At 43.5% G+C, this 13267-nt stretch overlaps 1 protein-coding gene across 3 annotated transcripts in view; it reads left to right on the top strand.

The window, feature by feature from the left end:
• Positions 1-13024, top strand: part of LOC147124650 (coiled-coil domain-containing protein 17-like) — a 175505-nt gene extending 162481 nt beyond the window's left edge. For all 3 annotated transcript variants that reach the window (XM_085990957.1, XM_085990967.1, XM_085990950.1), the window contains 5 exons: positions 340-425; positions 6582-6797; positions 8575-8797; positions 10696-10806; positions 12733-13024. In XM_085990957.1, the coding sequence (XP_085847083.1) occupies positions 340-425; positions 6582-6797; positions 8575-8797; positions 10696-10806; positions 12733-12906 (810 nt within the window). In that variant the 3' untranslated portion in view covers positions 12907-13024. The remainder of the gene's footprint in view (positions 1-339; positions 426-6581; positions 6798-8574; positions 8798-10695; positions 10807-12732) is intronic.
• The last annotated feature ends 243 nt before the right edge of the window (positions 13025-13267 follow it).

The following is a 13267-nucleotide window of genomic DNA, read 5'->3' as shown; positions in this document are numbered from 1 at the left end:
TAGATTGAAGATGATTGTTTCCAGTATTTGAAGGGTCGATATCAAGGGCCATAGGTACAAGATGAAATGTCAGAGATTTAGAACAGAAGGTTATGTTCTTATATTCTGTAGAATTCTGTGAAAATTCTAAATGTCCAAACAGATGGGTGGCTGTTCTATAAAGATAATATCAAATAATCCATAATAGTACTTCATAGATTTCAATATTACAGTTTTGCAGAAAGATAAAGTTGTATGTATACTGACTATTTTAGATAGGTCTTGAATAGCAAATAACATGTAGCCTGTGTGGGGGAAATCAAACAGTTAAACCCTCTGTTTTGTATTTCATTGATTTAGGAGGACCCCAGGCCTCAAACTCCGACTCTTGCCAAACATTTTCTAGATTCCAATGAGGGCTTGGGACCTGCACCGTATGACCCAGTGTGAGTCCATTCAGTAGGTTCTTGGGTTGCTACGGAACTATATAATTAAAAGAAATTATTTGTCTAGACATTGGGGTAAAATTCTCTCTTTAATATTTTTACCAAACAAATTGGTAAATGGGATTTCTGGTTTCTTTTGTTGGTAAAATTAAAAAGTTCTTATTGGTGGTACTTTAAAAAAACATGTGGAAAATTAAGTCCTTCTGTTGAAAGTTAATTGAGGGAGTGCAGAAAGAACCCAACTGCCAATTCATGTCAATGTTTCCACTTTGAGTAATGACGACTTTCATGATACCTGGTAGTTTTTCTCTAATCCTACAATCTCTTCTAACATTGCATAACTTCTGGAACATATTGGCCCAGAAATTCGGGTCGGGGGCTTCCTGCGGGTGTAAGCCCCCGACCTGCACTTACCTTGCGTGCCAGCTGTTGAGCTGTGGGCCCCCGCGGAATTCCTATCCGGGGCCTGCTCCAGCTGCCGGCGCACAGTGCTTGCGTATCCCAGGGACGCAGTTAGTTCGATGCATCCCCTGGGATCACGTGGGCCATGGGGAGCCAATCAGAGCAGGGAATGCTCCATTCATAAGATTGACAGGAAGACCTGTCAAAACTTATAAATACTACGGCCCAAAACAGCACTAAATCTTCAAATAAATTTTTTTTTAAATCACATTTTTTAAATAAACTATAAATTACATGAAATAACTATTTTAAACAATAATTTAAATTTTTGAAAAAATGTTTTTATTTCTAACGGGGCTAAAAATAAACTTACCTTGCTTAAAAGTGTTTAAAAATAATAAACCTGTGGAATTTTTTTTTTAAATTTTAATTAATTCACCACTCCTGGAGACTTACCCTCCCGGGAAAACCTGCAAAAAAAACGTAAGTTCGATGCGCACGCGCAGCCTCTCCTGCGCATGCGTTCGACCTCTGAACCCCTTCGTTCAGGGGAACAGAAGTGCCGGTTTCCCGCGCATGCGCAGTGCATGCAGAAAACCGGCACTTCCATTGGGCTTACGGGTGAGTACCCCGTGCGTACTCACCCATGGAGACCCGAATTTGTGGGCCATTGTTCCCAATTAACTCTCCTTTTTATTTTAAATTAAAGTTTATATTAAGATTCACTCAGATAGATGATTTGTACAAGTGTATGATAACTACTATACACTATATAGTCCTGAATTTCTGCAGGAGTTGTCCCGATCTCCTGCTGGAATCTCAGTGGAACTCCCAGAGAAACGGTGTAATTGGATGTTTTCACTGCAAAGCTCTGACTGGGAGATCAGGACAACCCTGTGGAAATTCAGGACTTATGATTTATCTTAAGCGGTTCATTCATTTTATTCCACTTCATAGATATGGGTATGCGAATGTATGACGATTCCCTGACACTGCTCTGAGGTTATCTCAGATTTAGTATAAATGTGTAAAATATTTTTTCAATTAACCGTTGGAAAGAAAATCGCTTTCCTCTGATTATTTTTCTCCCCTCTCCTGAAAATGCTGACTCCTCAGGGCTGCAGGTTGCCTTCCAATGGCCTCACCCATGTGGCCATTATTCATGTGGGACCCTTGACGTTGTGTGTTAGTGGACTATTCATTCCTGGGAGCCATCGCAGCTGAGCCTGATGCTGTGCTCAGTCAATGTGCAGACAGGCACTTCCAGCAGAGGTCACTGTGGAATCCATCAGAAGCAGAAACCCTTGCTGACTGTTTCCCCTCTCTAATCTATGGGTGCTGAGACCAAATACAGCAGCCCGATACTGTCCCATCAGAAATCAGCTGACTGCGTGCTTATGTGGGATCAAATTCGAAACCTTCCCTGGTCTGTTTCTCCGTGCCCTTCTTTCTTGCAACTCCATGTTTGAATGCCTCCAATCAGGTTTCCACCCCTGCCACAGCACTGAAATGGCCCCATCAAAGTCACAAATGACATCCTATGTGACTGTGACCGTGGTAAACTATCCCTCCTCATCCTTCTTGACCTGTCTGCAGCCTTTGACATGGTTGACCACACCATCATCCTCCAACGCCTCTCCTCCGTCGTCCAGCTGAGTGCGACTGCTCTCGCCTGGTTCCATTCTTATCTATCCAGTCATAGCCAGAGAATCACCTGCAATGGCTTCTCTTCCCGCTCCCACACCATTACCTCTGGAGACCCCAAAGATCTATCCTTGCCCCCTCCTATTTCTCTTCTACATGCTGCCTCTCGGCGACATCATCCGAAAACACAGCGTCAGGTTCCACATGTACGCTGACGACACCAGGCTCCAGCTCACCAGCACCTCCCTTGACCCCTCCACAGTCTCTGATTTGTCACGCTGATTGTCTGACATCCAGTCCTGGATGAACAGAAATTTCCTCCAACTAAATATTGGAAAGACCAAAGCCATTGGGGTCGATTTTCCTGAAGCTGTCGGGAAGAAGGCGGGACTACAACTTTCGGGTTTTAGACCCGCCTACTTCGACGTCCGGCCAATCCGCGCGATTTTCCCTTGATTGACCTTGTTGAGCCCGCCCAGCGGGCTCAACAGGCCAATTAAGGGCCACCCGGTAACAGGTGATGTCACAGACTGCAATTTCATCTGTCAAGAGTTCTTGACAGATGAAATATCAGTGTTTCACAGCTGTTTGAAGCTGTGAAACACTGACAGTCTGAGTTCTAACCTGAGTCCTTCTGCACAGACTCAGTTAGAACTCTCAGCAGCACTCAAAGCTGAAGGCTGTCACTTTTCACAGATCGCAGCCGTTCATCTTTAAGTGCCGGCTGAGTGATGGGTTCCCGACGGCTACAGGAAGAAAGGCCGTTAAGGTAAGTACAGGTAAGTAAAAGTTCTTTACACACTTTAGACACACCAAACACACTTACCTTTGCACTCATGCACCCATCACTCACCTGAGCACCGACATCGCGACCCCTCCAACTCCTTCAACCCGACGGCTCGCCTGCTCTAACCTGGCGTGGTTTGGCGCCGTCGGGAATCCCACACGAAACCCCTCAAAATAGGGATTAGGCTAAAAACGGCCTGTTAACTACCTGTTAACAGGCAGTTAATTGGCACTAATCCCTTCCCGCCTGGGTTCAGCGGGTCCCAGTGTGGGGCGGATACCCGCCGCCCCTGAAACTTGCGTGGGGCGGGGTTTTGAGCGGGATGGTGTCAGGACCCCCAAATTCGGGATTTTCCTCCCCCCCCCCCACCCCACATGCCTGAAACCCCGCCTGACGGCTCCAGGAAAATCGACCCCATTGTCTTCAGTTCCTGCCGCAAACTCCATTCCCTAGCCACCGACTCCATCCCTCACCCTGGTCACTGCCTGAGGCTGAACCAGACCGTTCACAACGTTGGCGCCCTATTGGACCTGAGATGAGCTTTCGACTACATATCCTCTCCATCACCAAGACTGCCTATTTCCAACTCCGTAACATCGCTCAGCTCATCTGCTGCTGAAGCCCTCATCCATGCCTTTGTTACTCTAGACTTGACTGTTCCAGTGCTCGCCTGGCAGGCCTCCCATCTTCCACCCTCCATAAACTTGAACTCGTCCAAAACTCTGCTGCCCGTATCCTAACTCACACAATGGCCCAGAAAGTCGGGTCGGGGGCTTCCCGCGTGTGTAAGCCCCCAACCTGCACTTACCTTGCGCGCCGGCAGTTGAGCTGTAGGGCCCCGTGGAATTCCGCTCGGGGCCTGGCCCAGCTGCCGGCGCGCTGTGCTTGCGTGTCCCAGGGGCGTAGTTAGTGCGATGCGTCCCCATGGATCATGTGAGCCATGGGCAGCCAATCGGAGGAGGGAAAAGCCCATTCATAAGATTGACAGGAAGACCTGTCAAAACTTATAAATACTACGGGCCCCAAAATAGCAGTAAACCTTCAAATAATTTTTTTTTTAAATCACACTTTTTAAATAAACTATAAATTACATTAAATAACTATTTTAAACAATAATTTAAATTTTTGAAAAAAATAATTTTATATTCTAACGGGGCTAAAAATAACTTACCTTGCTTTAAAGTATTTAAAAATAATAAACCTGTGGAAAAAATGTTTTAATTTTAATTAATTAACCACTTACCTTGCAAAAAGCAGGCCTTACGCCTGCTTTTTAAATATGTAAATCCTGCAGGCTTACCCTCCCGGGAAAACCTGTAAAAAAAAAACCTAAGTTCAAAGTGCACGCACAGCCTCTCCTGCGCGCGCGTTCGACCTCTGAACCCCTTCGTTCAGAGGATCGGAAGTGCCGGTTTCCCATGCATGCGCAGTACATGCAGAAAACCGGCACTTCCATTCGGCCTACGGGTGAGTACCCTGTGTGTACTCACCTGTGGAGACCCGAATTTCTGGGCCCATGTCTCGTTCACCCACCACCCATGTGCTTGCTGACCTATATTGGCTCCCGGTTAAGCAACACCTCGATTTAAAAATTCTCATTTTTGTTTTCAAACCGCTCCGTGGCCTCGCCCCCTCCCTTTCTCTGTAATCTCCTCCGGCCCTACAACCCTCCGAGATCTCTGTGCTGCTCCTATTCTGGCCTCTTGCGCATTCCCGATTTGAATTGCTCCACCATTGGCAGCTGTGCCTTCAGCTGCCTCGCCTCTAGGCTCTGGAATCTCCTCCCTAAACATCGCCGCCTCACTACCTCTCTCTCCTCCTTTAAGACTCCTTAAAACCTCCCTCTTTGACCAAGCTTTTAGTCACCTGTCCTAATACCTCCTTAAATGGCTCGGTGTCAAATTTTGTTTGGTAACACTCCTGTGAAGCACCTTGGGACGTTGCAGTATGTTAAAGGCGCTATATAAATGCAAATTGTTGCTTGTTTGACTCAGCTTTTCACTGGCTAAATTCACCAAACCATCGGAGGAGTCCAAAAAAAGTCATTTTTCAAGTCATTCCTCACAGTCTGAAGGTTGGTACTGAACTTTGATGTCATTGACTGACTCCTTCCCATTGACATCCAGGAAGAATGATGATGATGATGCTCAATGACGGAGTCCCTAGCTAAGGCCAGTTTTGTGACTTTTTGCTGAGTTCAGAAGGCTTTGGCAAGTAAACTAAAAATAAGATTTCTCCTATTGGATAAGAGACTACAAGGTAATTTGCTTCTGATATCTGAATAGGACAAATAATGTAAATTGGGTTCTTTTGCCTGGGGCTTATTTTTACAGATTTCAATAAAAATAATGATTTACTCCTGTTGGGTTTGACTAAGTTCTGGAATTGTATGGATATTTTATGCCACTTTGGCTAAAGGGAATTGATCAGGCAGTTACAGAGAAGCTATTTCCTCTGGTGGGTGAATCCATATCAAGGGAGCATCATTTTAACATTAGAGCCAGGCCATTCAGGAGTGAAATCAAGAAGCACTTGGTAGTAGAAATGTGGAACTCTCTTCTCCAAAAGGTTGTGGACTCTGGGTCAATTGAAATTTTCAGGACTGAGATCGACAGATTTTTATTTGATAAGGGTATTAAGGCATATGGTCAAAGGCAGGTGAATGGAGTTGAGGTACAGATCAGCCATGATCTAACTGGAAGGCGAAACAGGCTGGAGGGGCTGAATGGCCTATGTAATAGACACAAATTTCTGGGAAAAAGCATGAAAAGAATGATGTGCTGTAATTGTGACCCAAGACCTTTGTAACCAGAATAATTAATAGAATGTTTTCCGTCAGTATAAGTAACAGTAGGATTCTTTTTCCACAACTTCAGAAACCTTGTTATATTTAAGGAGCAGATAGATTACTGCAGCGATAAACTAACTGCACCACGGCTCCATCCAACCTTTCATCTTGATTCCATAATGGCGGCTTTAGCAATGTTTAGACAAAAGCAGGCCAATAAAATTGATATTTGGAAAAGAAAACTATTGTAAGTAAAAGAACCTTTAACAGTTTGTTCAGATGGGATCTAGACATCAGCGAATGAAAGTTTTGTGGGTTCTTATAATGGAGTATGGCTCCTTTCATTGATTTGCAAGGACATACAATTTTCTGCTCTTTCGTCCCACTGAGTGAAGCCGTGTGCTGGGAGTGGAGCCTCACAAAACTTAGTGTGAGAAGTAGAGTTTGGAGTGTGACATTGTGCTAACTTTTGCTATTTTGGATAAGACATTAATGTTATAAAGTTCTAATGACTCCTTGGCTGATTTCCTTTCAGGGCTGGTTTTGTGGTGTTCTATGATTTCCTCCTGGGGTTGGATCCTATGTATCGGGTTTGCCGCCTGGTGGTGGGGTTGTACCATGGCGGACAGGAAATGGGCGATCCCTCTCCGCTTCCGGCTGTCTACTGCGATATTGGCAACTTACCTGCCTACTTTCCAGATATTAACAGAGGCAACGGAGCAATCCTGGCAGTCAAGCAAGTTGTGCCCAGGTGCTTATTGACACGACTCGTCATTCAACACAGCAACTTACCAATTTAATATATATTGTAAATAATAACGTGTAATCAATTATAAAAGTACCATTATATGAAACAAACTGGCATTTTTAAGTTATTTGTTTTTGTACAGTTAGGATTTACCTGCAAATTTCTCAGTACTGAGATGGTGTTTCAGAAGTGTATTAAGGTATTTGCCTGGCTGGTTGATAGAAGGCTGGTAAGCTGGTTGGATGATTTGCTGGTTGACTGGCTAGTTGGTTGATTGGCTGATTGGTTGGTAGTATTTCAATATCATGAAGTAAGTGGAAAGGGGTACAATCACTGAAAAATGATGTATATTTATATACTGATTAACATAATTAAGAATGAGCAAAACGTCTGAGAATATGTTTTCACTCTTACAATCTTTTAAATCTGGAAGTAGCAGCGTTTCACAAGTAACCCTACCAGGAGATTTAAAAAAAATTGAACAGTCTTTCTACGACCATTGTCCTGAAAACAAATTTGCTTTTTTGGCTTCTTTTCCCCAAATTATGTAAGTTATTTTCACCAATTCTTTGCCCTGTCCCAAAGCCACCTGTCATTTTCAAACCAAGCTAGGGTTGGTGAACTGCTCCTGGGGTTGTGACAGTGTTTCTTAGAGCCAGCTAGAGGGAGCTGAACAGGAGCACTGTGGGTTGACCCAACACCCCACTTACTCTTCTTACCAGTAGCAGGTTAACATAGAAAAGAAAAAGAAAGACTTGCAGTGATTTTTTTTTAATTCACTTATGAGATCCGGGCGTCACTGGCAAGGCCAGCACTTATTGCCCATCCCTAGTTGCCCTTGAGAAGGTGGTGGTGAACCGCTTTCTTGAACCGCTGCAGTCCGTGTGGTGAAGGTACTCCCACAGTGCTGTTGGGGAGGGAGTTCCAGGATTTTGACCCAGCGACAATGAAGTAACGGCGATATACTTCTAAGTCAGGATGGTGTGTGACTTGGAGGGAAATTTGGAGGTGGTGGTGTTCCCATATGCCTGCTGCCCTTGTCCTTCTAGGTGGAAGAGGTCGCGGATTTGGGAGGTGCTGCCGAAGAAGGCTTGGCGAGTTGCTGCAGTGCATCTTGTAGATGGTGCACACTGCAGCCAGATATAGCGCCTTGCATGACCTCAGGCTGTCCCAAAGTGCTTTACAACCAATTAAGTACTTTTGAAGTGTAGTCACTTGTTGTAATGTGGGAAATGTGGCAGCCAATTTGCACACAGCAAGGTCCCACAAACAGCAATAAAATAAATGACCAGTTAATCTGTTTTAGTTATATTGTTTGAGGGATAAAAGTTGGCCAGGATATCGGGAGAACTTCTCTGCTCTTCTTCAAATAGTGCCATGGGATCTTTTACATCCACCTGAAAGGGCAGACAGGGCCTCGGTTTAACGTCTAATCCAAAAGACAGCACCTCTGACAGTCCCTCAGTACTGCACTGAAGTGTCAGCCCAGATTATGTGCTCAGGTCTCTGGAGTGGGACTTGAACCCATGACCTTCTAACTCGGAGGCATGTGTGGTACCACTGAGCCAAGGCTGACACCTTAAATGCTAGATCTGAAGTCTTGAGACCTGTGAGTAGGTTGTCTGCCTGTCCGCTCAATCAGGGAATGGCATGAAAGACCTGAAAATAAAATAAATAAAAAATGGACGCAGGTGCTAATAGTGACTGCTTTGTGTATTTTAAAACAGGTATTAGCTATCTGATTTCATGGATTTTATTTATCTATTCTGTTATATGCCAGGGTGCGTCCATCTCCAGGTATTAGTCTTCTAATGGAGCTACAGGCTTCTGGCGGCAGTGATCCCTATGGGCAGGACATCAACCGCCTCCTCTCACGAGGTTGGATCAAAATTGATATTTTTGACTGTCAGAATCGTGTAATCAGCGGCCGATGGAAAGTTCCAGTTCGAGTTCTTCCAGTTAAACCATCCATGACTACTGGTGAACTAAATGGAGTGCCTCAGGTAAAATAATCTGGACAGTGTCTGAGAAGATGCATTGATGATTTCAGGTTGAGAGTTTAAATCGAACCATTTTTAAATTGGCTGATGATGCAATCATTTGCACGGGTTAGTAATTCACATTAAATAAATGGTTGCAGGCCAATTTAGATGAGTTAAGGGAGTTGAGCCCATGAGTTTAGAAAGTTGAGGGGTGATCTAATTGAGGTGTTTAAAAGGATTTGATGGAGTAGATACAGAGAAGCTATTTCCTCTGGTGGGGGCACAATCTCAATTATAGCTAAGCCATTCGGGAGTGAAATAAAGGGTAGTGGAAATGTTGAATTCTCTCCCTCAAAAGGCTGTGGATGTTGGGTGAATTGAAATTTTCAAGACTGAGATTGACAGATTTTTTATTATATAAGGTATCAAGGGATATGGATCAAAGGCGGGTAAATGGAGTTGCGGTGCAGATCAGCCGTGATCTAATTGAATTAGACAGGGTCAGATGGCTGAATGGTCAACTCCTGTTTCTATATTGCAGATGTCCTTTAATATGGACAAATCATGCATTAGGGTTAAGAAACGCCAGGCATGTCTATACCATGCAGGACTACCCGTTAAAGGCAACAGGTCAAGCAAGAGCCTTTAGAGTAGTAGTTCGGCACTCATTAAAGGTGCGCAAGTAGTGTGAGATGCTGCAGGGAAAGCAAATAGAGTTTTACGTTGTATTGCTAGGACTATTTGAGCACAAAATGTTAAATCTGTAGGCCAAGGATTAGATTAGATTAGCCAGGAGCTATTTCTTTTTACAGAATGCCATCACCTCTTGGAGCAAACTGCTGTAAACATGTAATGGATAAGGAGTTGCTGCAGTCCTTTAAAAGGGAACTGACAGGCTACTGAGAGAAGAGGACACTTTCAGTTATAGAGTTTAAGTTGCTAGTTACCTGTGATTATGAGTAGCTTTGCGCTTCCACAGTCTTCTGGAACTTTGCTCGATTGCCCTAGGGAGGCGGAAATGAATTTGCCAGAGTAATCCATGAATTGGCTGTAGTTTTTTTCGCCGCATTGATGGGGTGGGTGAGTGGTCTCCATGGTTTCACTACTGTCTGGATAGTCCGGGCTTGATGGTCTTTTCCACATGCTTCTTTTCATACATTCATGCATTTGTAGTCATGCTCTTACAATGGACAAACAGAGCAATCATACAAATGAAGTCTGCATGTGTCTGTGTCTGTTCTGGTTGGGTAGCCATAATTGCCATGGTAGTGGCCAATTACAGCTGTACACAGGCTCTTGTATCATCCATCCCCTTTGTCACTTGTTGCTGCTGTAGTTGTTAACAGTGCGAGCAGCTGATTGAAGCTGCCCGAAGTCTCCGTCAGCTGTCCGTACTGTTAACAACTACGGGATGCCAGTCAGAACGTGGAGACTTCAGGCAGCTTCAATCAACTGCCACTCCTCCTAATATCACCATTTGTTTGATTACGCCTCTGTGAAGCACTTTGGGACATTTTTCTACATCAAAGGTACTATATAAATGCAAGTTTTTGTTGAATATGCACAGCCTGCTAAGTCTACCGCTGTTAATTTGAAGTTGTTTTTGGTCAAAAAAGATGTGAATCATCCAGTAATTCAAATTAAGCAGCTAAAATAAAACCACGCAGGAAGTGGGTTTTTTGTGCTATAAAGAAAATCAATAATTCAAATTCATCAACTTTGAATTCAGAGCAGTAGGCTGTATTTGGAGAAGGGCACATTGAGCTACGATGAAACTTGTTAAACACAGTAACCAGGAGAGTGAGGCCATGAAAAAGACCATTATCCTATAGATCCACAAATCATTTTTGGGTTTGTAAATCAAGATTGTCATACAATACATACATTTCATGCCGTTTTGATTTTTCTTTGCCTTATAGTTGGAAAATGCAGAGCTGTATCTTCGTTTAGTCAATGCAAGAGATGCAAATGTCCAGACAACTGCTGTTATCGAACCCAATAATGCCAGACTGTATAAATATCCACCACTGGTATGTAAGGTTTCTTCAATTCCAAACTTTAGTCTGCCCATACCAAGTGAGTACCCAGACACCAGCCTTTAAAGGGCACAGAAACATGGGAATTTCTAGATTTGAAAAAAGATCAAGGTCCATCTAGTTCGCCTTCTACCATCCTGGTAGTCACATGATGCAATGATAATGGAGTTGTTGACTAATCATAGCAATCAATCTCTATCAATTAGTCTAAAACAAACCCAGACATAATGTGAGGAAAGCCCCAGTGATAGAGGTTTGGGAACTCTCGGTCCAAAGTTAACTGTTCCTCCCAAGCATCTTACATTTACCTCATGTCATGTCTCAAATTACTCATATACTCTATCCCAAAATTTTATTTTATGAAAGAAATCTACCTCATTTGCATTTGAATGAATGAATACTAACTCTCTTCTAATTCACAATGATTGTGTTGCATCCAGGGCATGACTGTTCCCTTCAGATAGTCATGTTCCATCCAGTTCAATTAAGAATAGACCACATTAAATAGGCAAAAAGCAAAATGAAAAGCTAAATATTGCAGATGCTGACAATCTGAAATAAAAACAGAAAATGCTGGAAACACCCAGCAGGTCAGGCAGCATCTGTGGAAAGAGAAATGTAGGGTTAACGTTTCAGGTCGATGACCTTACATCAGAAATAGTCAGCCTTCTCCAATGGCCTTTTTGGGAAGTACATTGCCCAGTGTTGAACTGAGCCTTCTAGACCAGGAACGTCCCAAATTCGATCCCTGATTTGTGATGTGCTGGCTGATCTCAGCTACAATTGATGTAATAAATGCCCCTTGGCTAGGAAGGGGAAATCAGCCAGGGCTTTCAATCCTGATCATTGTCCAGTAACTACTGTGGGAAGCTTTGCCTGTTTGGACATTAGTGGGGATGATATGCTGCTTGTTGCTATGTTTAGTGATATCCGTGGGGTGAGTACCTTACCCAAGTGGTATTTGTTAGGATTAGACAGTGAGAATCCTAGCCAAGCACAGTGCTGTCCTTGCCTGATGCCCACACGGGCACACCTTCCACAGGAGTTGTGTGCCTTCAGCTGTCTAGGCCCTAAGCTCTGGAATTCCCTCCCCAAATCTCTCTGCCTCCCCATCACTCTTTAAGATGCTCCTTATAACCATTCTCTTGACCAAACTTTTGGTCACCTGTCCTAATGTCTCCCTCTTTGGCCCTGTGTCAATTATTTTGTCTGATTACGCTCTTGTGAAGAACCTTGGGATGTTTTACTATGTTAAAGGCTCCATATAAATGCAAGTTGTAGTTGTTGGATAGTAAGAGTAGGGAAACCCTGGATGATTCTCCCTTTTCAGCCCTCCGCACTGAGACCAATTCACCAACTGCTATGCTGAGTGAGATCAGCAATTGGGAGCTTTGTGGCTGTTTTGGAAGTGTGATTTGTAAGGCCTTCTTCACACATCATTACTGTAATGGCCTCGAGTGAGTGTCAGTCCAGCAGTGTCATTAGATGTCAATTTGACTGACGCTACTAATGGAAGTGTCACAGAAGGAAAAATGCGTCAGGTAGGTGCTATCACAGTGAAGAGGAGCAATATGGTTACAGTTTAAGTTTGATTACACAGCATCAATAGTAATTTAAATGATGATACTTACTTCTGGTATGCCCTACGGCATTTATAATGTAGGTATCTTCGGGGTTGCATCTGATTCAAAGTGGATAATATTTGAATCTGAATCCTTCACATTTGTACAGCGTGTTAGTTTTGGATTACTCTAGCAGAGAGCCGGCACAGATATGATGGGCCGAATGGCCATTACCTGTGTTGTAAACGTCTATGCTTCAAATCCATCATAAAAACAGCACAAGTGGACTGATTTGAACTCAGTGAGGTATAAGGAGGTTAATAATTACTCGGGTAAATGTTACCCTGTTTTGTTTCAGGCTGCAGCACGCACTACTATCCCCATCGATGCTCCACTTTCATCGTATCATTCATCTTACCGTTACCCGACAATGCAGCTGGTCTGTCCCTCTTTTGGAGAGACTGTGGACCCTCCTCCTCCTTCCGCTGATGTGATGATACTGCAGTGTGCTGCCTCAGCCAGAACTCAATAAGGACGGCTCAATTCCACCAATAGCAAGATGAAGCAAAATTCAGAAATGTGCAGGAATATTCCAGTGTTTCTGTCGAATGATATTAAAGAGAATACTTTGGAAAAATCAAGGAAAACTTTCATAAGTGATACTAACGAGATCTCCGTGGTGTTGCTCACAGTGAATCAGAGGTTTTGCTGAAGTGTGATGTCTAAACTGTGGCAGGAAGTGAGACACTTATAGGAAATGTGTGGTGCATGTAAGGCTTTCAATATAATAGATATACGTGGGTGTAGTATAGCATTGCCCATTAAATATTTGGAGTAAAATTTCCCAAGGAGGGTGGTAGAGTTTTGTAAGCAAAAGTTGCATACTGTGATGG

This window comes from Somniosus microcephalus, chromosome 1 (assembly GCF_052327205.1).
Source record: "Somniosus microcephalus isolate GS21.2 chromosome 1, FLI_Smic_1.0, whole genome shotgun sequence".
NCBI lineage: Eukaryota > Metazoa > Chordata > Chondrichthyes > Squaliformes > Somniosidae > Somniosus > Somniosus microcephalus.
Note: the sequence above shows the minus strand (reverse complement) of the source record. Positions and strands in the feature narration are given on the sequence as shown.